This window comes from Manacus vitellinus, unplaced genomic scaffold (genome assembly GCF_001715985.3).
Source record: "Manacus vitellinus isolate BGI_N305 unplaced genomic scaffold, ASM171598v3 scaffold_24_pilon, whole genome shotgun sequence".
In the NCBI taxonomy this organism is placed as follows: Eukaryota; Metazoa; Chordata; class Aves; order Passeriformes; family Pipridae; genus Manacus; species Manacus vitellinus.
In genome coordinates, this window is record NW_021939798.1 from 9,845,069 (window position 1) to 9,865,477 (window position 20,409).

The 20,409-nt window shown below is 41.1% G+C and overlaps 1 protein-coding gene across 1 annotated transcript in view; it reads left to right on the forward strand.

Annotated features, from left to right (window-relative positions):
* The window catches only part of LOC115307508 (centrosomal protein of 112 kDa-like), an 88,472-nt gene that overhangs the window by 40,084 nt on the left and 27,979 nt on the right, over nucleotides 1–20,409 (forward strand). The window contains exons 3-4 of the mRNA XM_029960099.1: nucleotides 5,091–5,153; nucleotides 8,769–8,918. Of these exons, the coding sequence (XP_029815959.1) occupies nucleotides 5,091–5,153; nucleotides 8,769–8,918 (213 nt within the window). The remainder of the gene's footprint in view (nucleotides 1–5,090; nucleotides 5,154–8,768; nucleotides 8,919–20,409) is intronic.

The following is a 20,409-nucleotide window of genomic DNA, read 5'->3' on the forward strand; positions in this document are numbered from 1 at the left end:
TGTGCTGTTTGCAGTGTTGAACAGAGATTCAGCTTTCATTTGGTATCTGATTAATGGGAAGAGCAGTAGGAAGAACAAGAGTATTGGTGTAGGAAGTCACCCACTGTCAGTATTAGAGGCACATAAAGAAAAATACATGTTTCAGGCTTTGAGGTCAAAGTGGAATTTTTATGTACAATCAGATGAACTTAAAAGGTGATCTGCTCATCTCTGAAGTTTAAACAGATACTCCACAGAGAATTTTAACATACTTAATAACAGAAATTGCCACTGCTAGCCCTTCTGAAGGTCATTTTCTTTTGACATCCATCAAATTACACAATCTTGAATTTTGGTACAAAGCATAATGCTGTCAAACTTAAATAGAAATATTCCAGAATGTGGAGTGGTGTGTTGTTTTTTGAGGTAAATGGGCCCCATTTACATTAGTTCTTTGATGTTAAATTCCTTGCTGCACATCAGAGAACAGTTGCTTCTTCCCTGGAGCAAGTTTTCTTTCTTCTTTTCCCCCCACCCTTTGATTTTTTCCTCCTTTTTTTTCCCTTTTTTTTGGGTTTTGTTGTTGTTTTTTTTTTAAGTTTGCTTACACTTTTATCTAACTAATTATGGAGGATCAGCTTATGTATGGCCACATTAATCTAGTTGCAGACATTTTGAAAAATGATTCTTTCATAGCTGGTACCCTAAACAGAGAAGTTCTTAAAATATGCTTTACTATTAGTAAATATGGTTGTGTGTATATGAAGATAGAGAATCATGGAATCATTTAGGTTGGAAAAGACCTTTAAGTTAATTGAGTCCAACCATAAACCCAACACTGCCACTAAACCATGTAATAGAATTCCAGAATGGTTTGGGTTGGAAGGGACCTGAAAGCTCATCCAGTTCCACCCCCTGCCATGGGCAGGGACATCTGCCACGAGCCCAGGTTGCTCCAAGCCCCATCCAACTTAAATTAAAAGTCCCCTCAAATACACCTTATACCTTAAAAATAGCATATAAATACTTTGTAATTAGGGTAGAACAAGGTGTGCTTTTGCAGTGTGGTCCCATCATAGATCCTTTACTCTTTTGTTCTTAATAATTCTACTCAGTTTCATGAAAGGAGAAAATGAAAAAGGGGCTGTATTAGAGTAGCACCCACTAATTCAGACACCACATCTGTAGTGCTAATACCATTTTTAATTTTTATGTGAAATGTTTTGTTGAAGTCGATGCAGTTTTGCTCAGCAACCACAATATGATGCTTTAAGCCTTGTTAAAGAATTACAGTTGGTTTTTAAAACCAATTAACTGTAACGAGGACATAATCTTTTTAATGCAAAAGTCCTCACTCTGTATTACAAAATAACTGCATGTTAAATTGTCATAATCAGATAATTTTAGCTAAAATACGTATTAACTGTGTGAAACTAAACAGAAGTTAATTTTTGAATCGGTGGCATTCCTCTATGGCTTATCCAATTTAAACCTTTTTTTCATTACAAAAATGGATATTACAATTGATGCTTCTGACAAGTTTTTGCCAAGTGGGAATTTCAGCAGCCACCTTTTGCACACAGAAAACCGGTTCCAGACCATTAACTGGATTTGCAGCGCTGCCCATTGCTATAAAAAGAGCTCGGCTTTAATGAAGGCTGGCTGACCCTCCAAATGTTCACCTTGCACTTGGGTTCTTATTCATTATGTTTCTGAAATAGCAATAACCTGAAAGGGAGGGAATGCCCTTAAAATAACGCAGAAGCAACTCGTGAGCCGAGCAGCCGGTTGGAAAAGCAGGAGCCCAGGAAACTGCTCTGTGTGTGTGTGCACCAGGCCAGGGTGAACCTTCTCACTTGTCAGCATAAATGGGATATAAATCCTCCCCAGAGCTCACTGTACACAGCTATGTGTGTGTTTACTTTGCTGGAACTCGTTCCTTAAAAAAAAAAACAAGAAGAGTAAACAGGTTTTTGGGGTGTAGCAGAGCTGCACGTGCCACAGGGAAGGAGGTTTGTGCCTCCTGTGGCTGCACAGCAACAGCCTGTGTAAAGAGGGATTAAATTGGTTTTGTCACAGGTTTTTAAAAAGGAGAAGCTTCATATTTCTGCAGTAAAAGACAAAGTGGAGAAGAGGGCTCCCAGGTATCCCCAGGAGTCAGATCTCTTCAGCTGAGCAGTGCTGGAACCTGTGGGCTGTAACTCTGCCTTCTGCAGAGCTGTGCTGGTGCTGCTCGTGTGGGTTGTGATGATGCAAGACCTGTCAGGTGTTACAGGTGTGAGAAAAGCTGGAGTCAGCAGGAATCACAGAATGGTTTGGGTTGCAAGAACCTTAAAGGTCATCTCATCCCATCCCCTACCATGGGCAGGGACACCTTCCACTAGCCCAGGTTGCTCCAAGTTCTGTCCAACCTGGCCTTCGACACTTCCAGGGATGGGGCAGCCACAGCTTCTCTGGGCAGCCTGTGCCAGGGCCTCCCCACCCTCCCAGGGAATAATTTCTCCCTGTTATCCCATCTAACCCTCCTTCAGCTCAAGGCCATTCCCTTCTTGTCCTATTGCTACATGCCCTTGACAAGTCCCTCTCCAGCCTTCCTGTAAACCTCCTTTAGGTACTGGAAGGGAGTGTCCATAGGGTTTAGTGCCACAGAGCTGCCATAGCCAATTTTAGACAGCTGGAGCCAATCCTTGTGCAATCTCCAATGGAAGCTTTGGGATCTCAGTACCTCTGGAATTTAGACCTCTCAAATAGGGATGTTTGGGGCTGCAAGTGAATGCAAGAATCTGTGGTTTGTTGATGGCTGGGAGACAACTTATAAAATATTTTGCTAATTGGAATTTGTTAAAGCCATTGTAAAGTAAAATGTTGCAACTCCCTTTAAGTAAACTGGTGGGATATACTGTCTTTGCCTTCAGTTAGGAATAAAGCACCAAAATTCAGTGTTTCTTTCCTTTGGGTCACCTCTGTCGTGTCTCTCAGAGGTCAGCCTGGTTCTACTCAGTGTGAACAAACAAATTCTAGTTTGTTTATGGAAGTTATGAGTGGGTTTTTTATTATTTATTGGGATTTCTTCTCTGGGTTCAGGAGGTTATAAAGCTGCTTCTATGAAGGATGAGGACTTTTACCCCAGGCAAGTTGAGCGAGAGCAGCTGTAACGTGATCTGTGCAGTGCCTTGCTGAGGACTGTCTCTCCCTTTCTGGGAGTAACAGTAATTTATACTATTACTGTAATTTATTTTTTGCTTTTTTCCCCCCTAAAGATAAACTGACAGTTTCAGTCACTTTATGTTATGCAGTGGTGGTAAAACATCATCTGAAACTGGACTGCAATACAATAGAAAAGTGTTAACATTGGTCAGCTGAGTACAAAGAGAAATGGAGCAGGACAGAGCTCTCTGGGTTAACTGCTGTGTCACCACACGTTTTATTTATGCACTCCCATGATTTGCCCTCACTGTGTTTGTGGCACACTTTGAATGACAAGTGTAGAAAAAGTGAAATTTAATTTGTCTGGTGCTCCAGAATTATTCTATATGCTGTTTTAAACCAACAAGTGGTGCCATTATCTCTATTTATAATGAAAAACAACTGAAATGTGTTCTCAAAAATGGGGATAAGTTATCAAATTATGGTGGTAGGTTACCAAATTTGTTAATTGATAAATGAAGTTTGATAACTGAGTCTTAGTAATTTGAGTAGATTCCTTGGTACCAACAAACACATGAACTAGAGATGTCCGTTTGTTTCATAATCTTGGAATTTGAAGGGATTCAAGATCTTCAGTGGCACATCATGTGAAGTTGAGGATTCCTTTGAACTGGCTGTAATATACTTACATTAAGCTGCACCTTACAGAGCTGCCTGGATTGCAGGGGATCATTCCAGCCCTACCACACTCTGCAGCCTTAAGCTCCGAAATTTATAGCCCGGTGAAATCAATAAGAACTGTTTGCTTGACTGAAATCCCTGGGGGTTGCAGAAATGGAGTTTTCGATCTTAAAACCGGATCCAGGCAGGGTTCAGAGGCTTTGGGGTCCCCCAAAGTCACGGGGCAGCGGCGGGGGCCGTGTTTGGGTGCTGGATGCTGTGCCGGAAAACTAAGGACGACAGATCAAAGGTTTGAGCAGGAGGTCAGATAGGTTTTGAAAACTTAATCAGCTTAAATTTGCTTCAGAACTCAGCTGCGTAATGTTCTGTCCCCCCTAAGAAAATATTTGTCTTAGACACCTGTCCTGGAGTTTTAGAGCCAAGAAGACGAGAGCGCTCAGCAGTTCACCTGAGGACAGCGTGGTGGGGCTGGGCTGGGCTGGTTGCTGCAGGAAAAGTACAAGTTAGAATTCTGTCCTGAAATGAAATAGAATTTATTTTTGTATTAATATCGTTATTATCAAATTATCTCTGCAATTAAATTATCGGGGGGGGGGAAACGTTAAGAGCTATTTTTCCTGCAGTTATTGAAATATTTGCCTGCTGGATTGTGATATGACAAAGCAGCCTTGTTCTCTGTTTGTTTTATTCTCTGAGTTGTGAAAAAAATGCTGGGAGAAGGAAAGAGCTATATGTCCAAGAGCTGGTTCAGCTGTATCCTGGGTCGATTTTCAGTGTAATCCCCACCTTTCCATGAGAAGGGACATGCAATGGGACAAAAGACAGTTGCAGACACAGCCCTGATATGTGAAGCTGTGCACTGGCAGCCTATGCCTGGGACTTTCTCCTCATTTTTCCCCTCCATTCAGAAGCAGATTCACCCTGATAAACTCATTTGTGTGTGTTGCCTCCTTCCCCAGCCACACACACACACACACACTCTCTCTCACACTCACTCGTTCTCTCTTTTTTTTTTTTTTTAATCTGCAAAGTCTTTATGTTTTTCTAATAATTGGCAGCAGAGGTACAGTTTCTCCCCTCTTTTAAGTGATGAATAGTTGGCCCGAGATCAAAGCCAAGCCCTTGTGGTTTTTTGGCTGCCACAAAAGGGCGTTGGGGCTGGCGCGGGGCCGGCGCTCGGCGATAGGCATGTGGGTGAGGTGCCAAGCCGAGGGGTCGGTGGCAAAGTGTCTGTACACGTTCCTCCTCTGAGCTAAGCTGGTTGTCTCCTGTGTGTGTTCCAGGCCAGCAGCAGACTGAAGCAGACTGAGAAGGAGTACAGTCAGAGACTGGCTAAATCCTCGCAGGTAGGTGGTGAGAAGACAGGAGCCTGCAGCGAGTCTGTGGAGTTTGGAGACTTGGTGGGAAGTGGAATTAATTCTGCTCTTGAGTGTGGGTCTTGACAACCAGAATCACAGATGTGGCGAGTTGGAAGCGACTCACAAGGATCATCCAGTCCAACTCCTGGCCCTGCCCAGGACCATCCCCAAGAGCCACACCCTGTGCCCCAGAGGATCATCCAAACCCTCCTGGAGCTCTGACAGCCTTGGTGCTGTGCCCACTGCCCTGGGGAACCTGTTCAATGCCCAACCACCCTCTGGGGGAAGAACCTTTCTCTCATCTCTAGCCCTAAACCAAGAGAAGCTTTAACTGTATCCCAGTTTCCATCCAGTGTCTTTCTTGCAGATTTTAACCTTTCAAAACCCACAAAGCTTAAAGCTGACTAGCAAAAACAGGTGGGGTCTTTCTGAGTTCTAAATTTCATCTTTTTGATCTACTTTTTCATCTCCTGGGGACCCAAGAGGACTGAGTCCTCCTTCAGTCAGTGGGAAGGGAAGGTGAGATGCTCCATCAACCAGCACATCTCATAGAACCAGGAGCAGCTGCACAACCAGGGCTTGCATTTTGTATTAAAGGTGGTGTCACGTGGGCAGTCAGTGGTGGGACAACAGCCCCAACTGTGTCATCTTCATCATTGCTCCTCACCAGTTCTGCACTTCTGCCCAAAAAAAAAACACCTTGAGGAATGTCAGTGTCCTAAAAGCAAACTGGTTTTGACTCGAATTTTTGTTCTTCAGAGTGGTATTTCAACATGGACGATGTTGAATTTACTTATGTACTTAAAAATGGTAAGACGGGGTGATTTTTAAATATTTCACCTTTCAGTTTGACTGACAGGTAGCACTGAAGTGTGAAAAGTGATGGAGATGCAACCAGAAGTTAAGCTTTTAATAATAAGAAAATTGCCACGAGGGTTTGTGTGGAGGTGTCATTCTCCTCGTTCCTCCCAGACACAGCTGAACATCTGCCTGGGTTTGAAAACTCTGTTTTGAGGCAATAGTCTCATAATATTCTTTTAAAGTCAATAAAAACACTACAAAGAAGGGTTTAGCAGCCTCTAAACTAGACAGAAGTGACCAGTGAGACAATAACAAGAAACTGCAAACTTTACTGTTTTACCAACACTTTAAAATGTTTTAGAACTCATTTTCAACTCCTTTGAGAATCATTTGCTGAGACACTTGTCCAGAATTCTTTTGGTGACATTTATTGCACTGTTACTTTTTCACACTGCATTTTTTGACACTGCTTTTATCAGACTCATTGCTAAATATGTCTTATATTACATTTCTAAAACCTAATATGTATTTTCTACACATTTATTTGCATACAGAGAGGTTGTGGGGTCTCCATCCTTGGAGATACTTAAACCTGACTTGGCATGATACTGAGCAACCAGCTCTGGGTGATCCTGATTTGAGCTAGTCCATTCCACCCACAGCAATTCTGTAATTTTGTGGTAAAACAGAGAGAATGCTCTCTCTCCTAAATGCCTTTTAGTGATTTTTGGGAGCCTTATTTATAAAGAAAGAAACAACAGCAACAAGAAAACTTCTATTTTTTTATCTTTCCATCTGAACCTGAATAGCTGGAAATGGATAATGTCACTACAAAAATGGCTCTTGGTCCATTCCTTAAAGAATAAATGGAATAATTTAAGCATTTATGAATTTTTAAACAAGAGATGAGGGAAATTGCTTTAATTGTTGCAGTGGGAACACCAAGGTGGTGCAGCGCGAGGTAAGAACTCTTTAACCTAAATGTCAGAATAAATTCTGTCACACTGAAATTTATTGGCCTGTAGAATAGTCTCAAAATGGAAAAATTTGGGTGACATGTTTTTTATTAAGGAGGGCATTGCTGTAACCAATACTGGGGAGAGCTGGACCTGTGACCAGATCCTTGGCACTTCCTGGGGCAGACACAACACGTACATCATCTGTCAGGGCCATTTGGCACCATAAAGCAGTTTCACCCTGATGTCTGAATTTCTTTAGTTTTCTGGATTTAAATCAAATCCCTAAAGTTACTTGAACATAGTTGGGTTTGGTTTTTTTTTTTTTTTTTTTTTTTTTGTAGCTCACTATTAATAATGGGTCAATCACAACGTTTCTTGTGGTCGTGTTGCTGACAACATCTGTCTAATCTTACTCTCTGTGGCCTCTTGGAACATTCACTTTTAACACCCACACAGAGAAGAGATTTCAAGAAATTTCCTCTGAAGTTTATACAAAGTAAATAGATTTTTTTTTTTTGATTTTTTTTTTTTTGCTCTGAAAAGCACTGCACAAAGCAGATCTTTCTTCATCAATTCATGCTGAAATTTCCTTGCCCTTATTTCAGAGCTCCTGTGCTAGCCCGGGGTCTTAACCCAGGAAAAGCTTTAAATCCCACATTTGTCTTATGTTGAAGGGTTTGTTATTTTGTTTTCTTTTGCAGAAGTGACAAAGTGGGACAACACAAAGTACTATAGGTTTTCATGTTTTGGGTGTATTTTTTTTTTTTAATCTGTGTTTTCTTTTGGAAAAGAAATATCTCATAATCTGTGTTATTCCCTGGGATTTCTCTGGTAGTAAAACAGAGAAACAAATTTATAACAGGTTTTAATCAGTCCTTTTCCCCTTTCCCAGTGATTCCTGTACCTTCATTTGTAGCACATTTCTTATTACATTAGCCCTGGCCTGTTAGTAGCGTTTTAGAACTATTTTTTTCCTAGATAATCATGTAATTAGTATAGTCAAATGTTTCTCTACCAGTGAGGAGGCCTGGCAGATACAGAGTCTAAGCACTCTGGTAGTCCCTCCCTGAACTTCCTCTGGGCTAAAGTGCTTTTAGAATTAGACTGCATTATGCTGCTACAGCAGCTTAACCTTAAGCTTGAATATATCCATTAAAGTCAGTGACTCTCCTGCATGTTTAAGTGCTTTGCTGGGTGCTGACATGTCAGTATAAAATTCTGTAAATATGCCTAAAGGATCAGGTTTAGTTATGACTTTCCCCAGTGATGAAAAAGGTGGAACAAGTACAGTTCAACAAATCACGAGTGAATCATTTAAGGGTCTCATTTAAGGGTCCTGGACGTGGAATCAGGTCCCTGCTGTATTGCTAAGGAGAATCTGCTCCTTTCAGCAGCTCAGAAATTTCGCTATCACATTTAAATTTCAGCCCAGTATGTAAATGTGGGCGTTTTTCTTCTCAGCAATATCAAGCTGTAAAACATCCTTCTGGAAAACGAGCTGCCCAAACTCTCCCTCCTGGTCTCGGGGCAGGGGCAGGCTGGGAACAGGCTCGGTTTTTGAACATCACAGATGTGCTTTGTTCTCATGAGTAAATATTTTGGAATGTCGTAGTGGAAAACCCTTCCAAATATTTTGTGTTCAGCGATTTTTGTCGTTTCCAGCCTCGCTTATGTTCCTCTTCTCTGCGTGGAATTTTGTGCCTGCTAGGGCGCAATATGGTAATTCCAAATATTTAGCTTGCACAGCAGAGTTTGCCGGTGCCATGTTTGTACCAAGCATAAAAAACATGCAAAATACATGCCTTTCACTGAAGGGAGATTTAACCTGCTGTTTTCTTTTTAGGTCATAGCTGAACTTAAGACAACCATTTCCTCCCTGACAGAGGAGAACAGCCGGCAGCAGCTTGTGGCGGAGCAGCGGCTCCAGGAAGTTATACAGAAGTTGGAAGATGAGAAGCAGCAGCTGATGACAGATAATGACAGAGCAATCAAGGTAATCTGGGGATTTTAATCCCTGATTCTGCTGGCTGGGGGAGTGTAATTAAAAGTTCTGCAGCGGGCAGATGAGTGCAGGTATCGCTCCTGCTCAGTCCAGGCACCGAAGCCGGACTTTGATGTAGCTGATGACTCAAACTTCCTTTCCTCCAGCTGATCCTGGGCATAAAACACATGGACTGGGCAAATCTAATCCAACCACTTCAGTCAAATACTTGAGTCTTTCCTGTTCTCTTTCTTTTAATATTGACTCTGATATTTTAGCGTATTTTCATCACCTTTAAACAGTGCTTTGAGGACTTCAAGAAATAAAGGTGAGGCATCAACGTGGCACGACCTGTAGCTTGGTTTTCACATCCTCAACTTTCAAATTTAAGGCTACAGTGATTCTATGATTCTATGAAAGGATGTTCTTAGCTTCCATTGAAAACTATATGCAAAGTCTGTACTAAACGTGAATGGAATTAAGTACTTGTATTTTTGTTTGTTAGATTTCTGCATATTCTGTGTCAGAATTGCACTCTTGGGCCTTTTTCAACTCTTTTAAGAGACTGCTGGGTTTGAATAGCCTGAGTCTGTTCTTGCTGCTTTGACACCTTGATTCAAAGTGGCTGCAGAGAATCCTGGGAACAGTTTCTAAACATTTTTCTTTTCACAGTAGTAAAGAGCAATGGAAGAATTTGGAAACAAGCAATCTACTCAGATTGACAACAAAAACACATCATGAAAAGTTGTATAGAAGAAGAAAATTACCTTTTTATTTTGGAAAACCATTACTTGCCCCAAAGAATTACATTATTAAATCTAGAAACTCATGAAAAAAATGAACTCATACAGTTAAACTTTTTGTGCTAAAAAGATACAGTGGAAATTTTTACACCTTGAAACTGTCTGATGTTGGATTATGGTGCAGTTAATGTTGTCCTCTATATTTGAACAACTTGCATTAGGTTGTCATTACTATCTTTACTTTCTTACATCAATTATTTAATGATTATTATTTTTTCCTCCATGAAAATTTCTGCCTTTATTTGTGTGTTTGTTGAGGAACAGAATTTTCTTTCTGATCATTGTTTAGTCTCTCCTGTCAAAGGTATAACCATAAAAATGTTGGCTGTAATCTGTTCTCCAAATTGAATCACCAAAGGTAGGTTTTTTTAATCACTGAACTCTGCCAATAGAACACAGTTAAATCACATTACTTTGGGGTACAGGGGAATTTTTGCCACTTAGGAAAATGTTCTATTTGTAGTTCTCCACTTTTCCAGTGGCCACCTAAATCTACAGAAACCCTGTGACAGTAGAATCATCTGCCACAGAGTCAAAAATATGCTGTAATTCAAGTTATCATGGTACCTTCTTGAGTAACACATTCAAAAAATGTTTACCAGCTTTTTGTCTTCTGGTGCAAATTCTATTGTTGAATTTGTGGATTCACTTAAACTAAGTTAAGTTCAATGGGAGTAATTCAGCTGTTGGTAACACCAGTGTTTGAACACTAATGATTACAGGTCCTATGAAATCCTTCTCCATGTAAATCAGCTATTATAAACTCAATTTTGATGTTATTACCTCACAACATAATGAAATCCATAAAAACCACAGGGCAGTTCTGCACAGGGTTTCTGAGCAGTGTCCCAGAGTTTTTAGGGCTGGTGCTGGGAGTATGTTTTGTAAGATTTTGTCAACTTGGGGAAGAAATTGGAGGAGCTGTTTTGTTTGGAGTTCTTGAACTTGGTTTAGTATCATTAATACTGTACTTTAAAAAAAAAAAACCATCTTCCTTTGAAACCACTGATTTAATGGAAATTTACTGAAATCCAGATACTCAAACAAAAAAATTCTTAGGAAGGTAAACTGTGTATTTTTAAGAACCACACATATTTCTAGACAAGCATATGCAGAAATACTTTGCTTTTTATTAGCCTGAGGCAAAAAAAAAGCCAAAACATTTTGGTGAAAGTGGAATCCTGGATGTCCTGGAGATGGGGAATAACATCTAACTCAGGGTAAGCTGAAGACCTGGAGGGATGATTAAAGAAACATTCTAAAAACAAAGCCATTCTTAATATAATGTAAACCTTTGAGAAGACTCGATGTAGTATAAGCTATTGAAAATACTATCATTAAAAAACAGGCATTTGCTAAATATAACATTGATTTAAACTAACATTGAGGAACAGTTTGCAATTTCCTCTATTGGTATTGGGTGGCTTCCTGTAAGACCTTCCAATTATTATTTCCTTTCAAAGGGAGAAATACATTTTTACAGCAACCAACTGGCTCTCAGAGAAGTTTTGGATTTAGGCAGTAAAGTGATATCCAGATGTGGATGCCATAATACATGATTTTGATGTTAATTCAAATTCCTGACTCTCTTTGCTAGTTAAAGGTTTCTGAGTTGTTATTATTGCACAATTGTATCCATCTCCTTCATCTTGTTGTTTTTTTAAGCAGTATCTTAAATCCTAGTCAAAAAGAGTAAATGAAACTTTTAAGAACATTTTGCTTCTTTTGACAACCTAAAAACCCAATCTGACAACACTTTTTGGCTTCAGGTGGCCTCAGTTTGGGTCAGTTTGAGACCAGCAGTTAAAAGCCTTGGCACTCTGTGTTAGGCCATGGTTAGTCTGGCCTAAGGGCAAGTAAAACTTGTCATCACTCATAAAATCAGGATAAAATTTTGGCTCATCACCTTCCTTTCTCACGGCTTTTAAGGTGTCCCCTTTGCTGTGGAGCTGTGAAGCCTCGTGGCAGAGCTCCAAGTACCAGTGGTCTGTCTGATCCCAAAAACTCAGCTCATCCTTCAGTGCCACGGAAAATATCTTTGCTTTGAACTTGCCAGGAGTTGCATCCTTTGGAGCAGAGCCCAAGGATGCTGCAGGGGGGCTGGGAAGGGACAAATCCAGCCCAGCTCACCTGGTCCCTGTGCTGTGCCTCACCTGGGGTGTGCACACGCCTCGGGCATCAGGAACCACTGGTCTGGACCATGGGATTAGTTGGGAGCAGAGCTGTATTAATGCCCTGCAGATGTTTGGAAAGGCTGCTTAAATTGCCACGTCTGTTATCCCATTTGTGGTGCTCCAGGCTGGGATTGCAGGAGGAACCCTCCAGTTGGGTTGGGTGCTGAACTCCTGGCAGTGTCTGCAGGAGCTTCGCTGGTCACTGCAGGGGGGGGAAACTTGTGAAGGATGAATTTAAATTAGTTTTTTAGCATCCCAGTAGTGATCTACCCACAGCAACCTGGAGCTTGATAGACTCAAATAAGCAGGGAATTCACCCAACTTCTCTGCTGCTTTTTGTTACTGGTTGGACTGGGCAGCATCATGAAGTTTATGGCATCATAGAGATACCTTGAGGTTATTTATGAAATCCCAGCCTTAGTTGTTTGGGGTTTTTATATGAAATTCTTTTGGATTCTGGGATTGAAAACGCAAAACAGTTCCTGGGATTGGAACTGCAAAACACGTTCAGAGCATTTTAATGTTGAAGTTCATGGCCAAGTGGGGACTCCACATCAAAAAGTAGATTCTGGAAAGAAATGGATGATGGAGAACATACAGTGACGAACCCACAACAGAAAAGGGGGAAAATGATGCTTTTTTTGCCAGATGAACCACATTTGTTGTTTGGTTCCTATTACAGATTCTAGGATTCTGTTATATCCCAGAATTAACACCAAAATTTGAATAGGAAAACATGGTTGGAAGATGACATGTTTCAACACTGTGTTTGTCAGCCAGCTTATGATCTGATTAATTCTGCTAATAAATAAGACTTAAAAGATTTCTAGGAAAGAATGTCCTGTAATATTGTTCCCCTTCATGTGAAAAATTTTGAAGCAGTTGTTTTGCTTTGTTATGTTGAGAGGGGAAAAAAAAGTCAAAGTGTATTTTATAGCCATAACAGAACAAAGGAGAAAACTTCTGGTTTTAAGTTGTCTGGGCCTCCGTGGGCATTGAGTGTTCTTAACATCCTCATATATTTCTATTCTAATGAGGCTGTTGTATCCTGGAGGAAAAGGATAATTTCCTCTCTGCAAAGTACCGAGGGTTTTATCAACATAGAGAATTTCCTCCATGCAAGTGTAAAAAATACTCTGCTATAGTTGGGCTCAAGTCAGTCCTTGTTTTAAAGCACTCAGAACATTTCTTAAGGGCACCTGATATCTTTGTTTCCAGAAAGTAGCTGTCAAAATATACTGAAGGTGTTTACAAATCTCTCTAACAGAAAAACCATGTTTTTAAAAATTCAGAGAACAAGCTAATTTTGCATGTTGTTATATTTTACTATCTACCATGTTTATTAGCAAATTTCACTTGTAGCTACAAATAATATTTTGTATTAAAAGGCCCATCAGAGCTATGGGAACATTAACTGAGTTGACTGCAGCTCTGCAGAGGAATTTAGTCTTCCAGAAAACACCTTCTGGAATACCAGCATTGCACTCTGCAAGAGTCAGTGTTGGGATTAGTAAGAATTAAATAATTCTCATTTGTTGGTTTCAAAGTCCCAAGCAAAAGTAAATCTCAGTGGTTTAGATGCCCTTATTAGTGATTAATCAGGGGGGAGATGCATCAGAGAGCTCACAACCAAAACTGCCCTGATCTAGACAAGAAGCATTTTTGGTCCTGTCTTGCAAGTGAGACAGTGGAGGGTAAAACCTTGACTTTGTCCAAGGTTTGTGGCAAAGATGGAAGGAAATTAAGACTGTAAGTCCTGGTGGCTCAGAAGGCTGTGACCTCGTGGAACTGATAGCACAGAGGACATTAATTAGGGGAGGAAAATAACCCTAAAAGCTTAGTGAAAACAATAAATGAAAATGTAAAACTGAGGGTAAAGTGAAGAGAGAGGTTATTTCCAGGACATTTTGTTAAGGGAGTCTTGACTTGTTCTGTTCCCCAGGATGCATTGAGAATTAACTACTGCAACCTTGAACACTGTTGAAAGCTGCAGAGCAAACCTTTGTCAACAAACCCCACATTATTGACAAGCTTTTTAAAAATATTCCACTGCGTTTTTTTTTTATTTTAGCTTTGATGGAGGTCTTATTTTCTTTTTAGCTAGCAGTGCCTGTAAAAAAGGAGGTCAGCATTTCACTGCTGGCACTGACTCATGTCTTGTAAGACATCTGGTCAGAACATGCATCACTGCTGGTGATGGTTGGATGGCCACAGACGTGCCAAGTTCTGTCAGTCACCGAAGGGCCTCGGAGATGTGTGTGTCACAAAGCTCTCCAGAGGGGCCTCAAATCCTTCTAATTGCTTTTGTGGCTAAACATTACCATGATAAACCACTTGGCATGGTGACATAAAGAATTGCAAGGGACCATCTTGATGTTAAATACGTGGAGTCCTTTTTCCTGGGTCTTTATTTCTTTGTGGCTGACTTTGGTCTATAATGATACAAATAACTCTGCAGTGTCTTTTATTAGCAGGGAATTACAAGGCACCAACACTTGCAGCTTAGCATTGTAAAGCAGGCATTAAAATTTACCAGGCAAATAACATTATCTTGTTCATAATTTCCTCTGTTCTGTTTGATCAGCAGAGGAAGTCGTGTCTTCCAAAAGAACAGGTAAATTAAATCTGCTGGTCTTTTATGGATTTGCCTTCTCTTTTACATGGGGTCCAAACTCTGAGGCACCTGTTTTTCACAGCCTTTGTTGGTGTGAGTAGTAATTTCACCCAAATTCTCTCTGTTACAGAAATGAGGGTTTAGCCCTGAGCTTTTCAACACTTGCTTGTGCTCTGTCTCTTGATCCATCACATGGTTATCTTTAAAAAGCCTGTATTGACACATCCATTATAAATGGTAATTAAAATAGGCTGACTTTTGTGTTAATGGTAGATGGTTACTGATCACAACTGAAATTCTGATTTTAAAAACTCTGCTCTTCTTTTCAAAAATCACATCTCTTTTCCTGTTGCTGCAGAAATTATTCCATTGTCTGAAGCACAGTACCTTCTCTTCAAAATTACAGGGTTTCAGATGTTTGGCCAGCCAGGCAATGCGAGTGGCTGAGCATCTGTAAGTACTTCATAATATCTTTGACATGCTTTGTGAGACAAAGAATTGAGTCATCTTTTTTTTCCTGCAGCAAGCTTTGCACTCTGGCATTTTTCTTGACTTTTCATGTCTCAACACATTGAAGAACTTACCATGGCCAACAGCAAAATCAGACTTACAAGTTTTATAAAAGGCTAGAGCTGGTGCCTGCCTATTCCTCTGAACTGCAGTCCAGATTTATCCAACAGGTTTAAAACTTGGTATTTTTACTTTTTCCTGCATTGTTGTTGTTGTCCTCAGTGTTTTATTTTCCCTCCAGAAGGCTCTTTGCTTCATGAAGTCCTTTTTATTCCTTTTTAGCCCCAGAAGGGACACCACCTGTCTCCAAATTATGCATTCTATAAGTGCATAATAAAACATAAAGTCACATATAGATAAACTATCAGATTTTTTTAATGATGTGGACTACACTAATTTTGCAGTGGAAAAATGGCAAAAAAAAAATCCCAAACCAACCATAAAATTCAGTGCTTTTAACTGACAAGATAGGAGTAATAACACTGAGAGAGGTCCTGGGTGATTAGAAAGGTGCAAAGAAAACACTCTTAGTAGTAAGTGTTAAGTAATACTGACATAAGCCCACACAGCTTGTAAAGAAGAGCAGACCATATTTATAACTCTGGTATAAGAAAGTGGAAATTAGCTGTTTTAAGGCTACTCTGATGCTTAGAGTTTACTGCTGCATTTCAGGGACGTTTCACTCTCCGAAGAGCGCGGGGCTTTTTATGTGGAGGAGAAAGTGGTGCTTAAAAAGGCAGAGCTGGGGAGATACCCAGAAGTTAGGAGGCAGAGTGCCTGGGAGGAAGAGCCTGTGCTCCAAAGTCTGGCACTTTACTGGAGAGAAAAGAAAAAAAAAAAAAAGAAAAAAGATAAAGATAAAACCAAGTGTCTAATGTCATCCAAAGACAGGGCATCTGTAAAACAGTCTGCGCAGGGCTGTGTAGGCTTTCCAAGGGCTGTTCTTTGTTCCAGTTCCAGTGAGTTCCTGGAACGCAGCCTCCTTCCCTGCTCCTGGAACAGCCTTGACTGCAGGGCTCCTGCAGCCGTGGAGGTGGAAACACAATATGTGTGAACCGTGGATTCAACCAACAAAAGGTTTGCCGGGGAAAACGGCGCCTTCAAAGCGAACCTTCCGCGGGCCGCAAACATTTATAGCTCTGCTCTGAAGGGTTTTTAAAGCCTGGCACGGCAACACCGGTTTGGCAAGCAGAGATTTTTGGGGGATGTGGGCCTGCTCTATTATCAACATCTACTTCCCTTAGATATCTTCCTTACTCATCCCAGGAGTGGGCTGGAATATCCCCCAGATTGCCCCGGGTGATCCCACTGTGCCTACGCGACTTCCAGGATTTGTGTCAACCTTTTTTTTTATTTTGCAAAACCGAGTGTTCTGCTATAGGTTTGCTTTTGGGTTTGTGTGCTGGTAGTGGTGCAGGGATATCAGCAGGAGAGAGTCACTGAGGATTTCAGCTTTATGCATTAAAGCGCTCTTGCCAAAATGAGTGTTGACTTTAGAAATCTTCAGATTCCATTTAGAACTTTCTGCTGGCTCTCCAGCCTCGTGTGTAACTGAAACTCAAGAAGATCAAATATCAGAGTGTTTTTTTGAGAAATGACTGGCTAACACTTTTGAATGGCAGATTGCAGGGAAATAGAAATATCTTTGTTAAACTTACCATTTTCATAATAGTTGGCCTTTTCTTGAGTGTAACAAGAGAAACCTGGTGAATGTGATACCTGTGCATGGTAACTATTTACCAATATTTAAAGGCAGGGTAGCAGAAGTATCAAGTGGTCTGTAGCACTCTTAGAGTTTTTGAAAGGCATTGCCTTAATTTTCTGTAACAGCAGTGGTTTTTTTCCCGTGCAAAATGAAAATACCTATTGTTTTCTTAGTATTAAAAGATTAGTTACAAAGAGCTACTAAAGGAAAGCAGCCAAAGCTGCCATATTTCTGCCACTTTTCTTGCGTCAGTGGAGTTGAGAATAAAAGAACTTTCCAAGTTACAGTACTGTACTTGAAAGGGAAAAAAGTATGCAGGGACTTTTATCTGTGTATTCAGTAGATCAGATGGCAAAGTCACCCCGGGAGCTGAGCAGGGGAGCAGCTTCTGCTTTTCTTAGTAAGCCTGGAGTGTGAAGCAGCCCCAAGTACGACATCAAAAGGTACAAATACGCGTCGAGTGTAAAGTTTGGGCTTTTCAAAACATCTCCCTAATTAGCACAACTCGGGTATTTGCAGTTCCAGCTCTGACTTTCTCACAGTTGTGTGCTCAGCAGAAGTGGCTTTCTCATCTCACAAATTTGTGTAAGAGGTTAAACCTACAAATGCTGTCACCAAACCTGACCCGTCGGATCCTTGATACAAACCTATCCCGTTTCCTTCCAGCATCAATCTCCCCATTGTGCCCAGCTGGAAAATGGGAGATGTAGCTCTCAGCCAATTTCTTTTTTTCTAGGAGAACGAGATTGTTTTAATTGAATGTTATTATCAGCCAGTTCTTGTGGTTTGACATGGATTCAAAGTGAAGCCGTTCATCCGCTTAAGGAACGCGTAGGCACTAATAGAATAACCTCAGTGAGTTTTTGGATGCCTCCATCCTCAGGGAAATTGGTTTGACTTGCCCTTCAGTGGAAATTTTGTGTACTATTGGCAGCCAAAATAGCACAAGAATCCAGAAACAGAAGAAAGTCTATTCTGTGCGTGGTGCTCTGCTCCCTTTCCCGTTGCAACCTGTACAGTGAATATCTTCTGTTAGTGCACCTTGTTCCCTTGCAGCCCAAGGAACCCATCTCTGTTTTCATACTGTACATGTCTATATAAAAAGGTGGAAAACTAGATTAGTTTTATTGAAAATATGCTTTATTCTTTGAGCCTTTTGCACGTGGATGTTGCATTCAATGTGCATTTAATGTGCATACTCCCTCTTGCACTGGAGTTTGGGGTGCCTTTCTGGGAGTAGTTTATTTTTTACTGATTTATGCACCATTTTGTGTTGATTCTCTGATGAATCCTGATGAACAGAATTTGATACAGTAAATATTTCTTGAAAACATGCATGAAGAAGACTGAGGACTTGAGGCTGAAGCTTGTAAAGAAAACTGTGAACCTCATGGCTGAAGCTTTTTCTTAAGCATTTCTGGGCAGGCATCAGTACTTTTGTATCTTTGGCCTCTCCAAGTAGTTTGACTGTTTTATGGAGCAAAGAGAGTTCACCTGTTTTCCTCTTCAGGGGTCTGTCTATGAAATTTATTCTCAGGAAACTGAAATAAGTGTCACCTACAGGATAAAGTTTAGGACTTTAAATGAACTTCTTGGCAACATCCCCTCCAAAACTGCCAGATAACAGAGGACTGGAAGAGCAGTAAAGCTGGGATGAGTCAAGCACATCAAAAACCTTACTCCTCCAGCACAACCACTTTTTATCTTCTTCTTTTACTAAAACTGTCTCTGCTTATTTTTAGTTCAAGCTTTCACAGCCCTGAAGTCAATAACTTCAATGAAATCAATATGATTTAATAATACAACACGAAGAGTTATCTGCAGTGGTGTTGGAACTGCCTTCACCAGCCTGGACAACCACCTGGGAGACCCAAAATTTGTGTTGCTGGTGTTGAATATGTCTCCTGCATTTGGCACCTCAAGAGAAATATATCCTCAGTGAAAACCCTGGATTGCCAATTATGAAGAATTCATTAAGATTTGCTGAAGTTCAAAGCAAAAAGACCAGTTCCTCACAGGTCAGGGCAGCTCTTCTAATGGTTCCTGCTTTGCCTCCAGCAGCAACTCATCTCCAGAACCTGTTTATTTTTCTGCCAGGGCTGTTGGCAGGTGAACAGAGTCACATCAGATCACCTCACTTGTATTTTATGCTGGAAACCTATGCCCTGAATATGCCATTTTCCTGGCCCAGCGTGGCATGAGATCATGGATTTCAAACCAGTCCATGTTGGCCTTAGAAGACAAAACATGCAGTGCCCCGTTCACTTCCCTTTTGAGATCTGCCAGGAAGTCCCAGCTCAGTTTTGCCCTGGGGTTTGCTCTTACAATTCACACCATCCCAGAGGAACAACGCTTGGTGTGGGGAGGAAGGAGAGCATCACTCATCCTGTCCTGAAAATGCTCTGAAATCAGAGCATTTTCTGAAACAAAAAGGGGTGAGTGCAAGTTCTTCTAGAACCAGATCAGGGAAAAACAAAACAGCCCCTTTTCCAGGAAAATAATTAGTTAGGACATGTCAGCACCTAAACTTCATGCAGATATCCTGTGGTTTGGGAAAACACAGCATTTGTGCACTTACCCAGTGGGCAGCAGTGCTAGTCCAGAATTCATAGACCCACAGAATCATTAAGGTTGGAAAATACTTCCAAGATCACTGAGTCCAGCCATCCAGGCTCCTGAGCGTCCCTGTCTCAGGGGCACAACTTCCATTTCAGTGGAAGGTTGTTCTCTCTCTTAGAATTGTTGAAGAGACCTTCAATCCTGAAGTGCTGTAACATTTTCCTTTCTGTTTTCTGCGTGAGTGCCCAGGGACTTGCAGGAGTTCCCACCTTTGGTGCCGTGGTCCAGCTTGGCCTTTTCAATCCTGTTGCCCTTCTCACCCTGTGCCCACCCTTCCACCACCAGGATCTAACCTGGAGGAGACCCAGGGAGAGGATGTGCCCACTCAGGGAAGGATGAAGCCCACAGGAGTGTCCAACCTGCTGCTCCAGGTGCTCTCTCCCTGCTCTGCTCCCTTCCAAGTTTGTTGTGTAAGGAAGGGTAAAAGTACAAACGGGAAAACCAAACATGAAAAGTGAGTTTGTTTGCTTACTGAGAAGCCTGGGAGTGGCAGAATGGAACTGTATAAATCAAAATTCAGGCTACCAAATGTTAGATACCTGCAGAAACACCTGCACCACTGGGCCAAGCCAGAGCTCTGCAGGCAGCTGGAAGGACAAATCGAAGTTGTGCATTGACCCTCTCTGGTCTCAGAAAAAAAGCTGTATATGCTGTATATTTAAATTCCTCTTATTTTTGTTTCTAATGTTAATATAATTCATTTTCCTTCCAGTCTTGCACTTGTAATTCAGCAAGGTAAAGCAGCAATTACTGAAGGCTGTTAACAATTTGAATCGTATCAGTGGATTTTAATTGTCTCTCTGGGAACACCTTTGACCACAGCTGTGCTCTGAGCTCCAAGGAGCAACTCATACCTGGTGGACTGTTTTCTTCCTCTTACCAGAGTAACACATCACTTCTGCTTAATGTTTGTGTCAGTCTGAAAACCATTGCATGGACATGTGCATTTGCAGATCAAGTCTGGTGTTGCTGTGTGCTGACTTGCCAGCATTTGTGTCTCTAACTGAGCCTGGTGGGTGTGAGGAGGCTGATGTTCTTTCTCCATCCATCTTGCTGTTTGCAAAACCTGTCTCAGCAG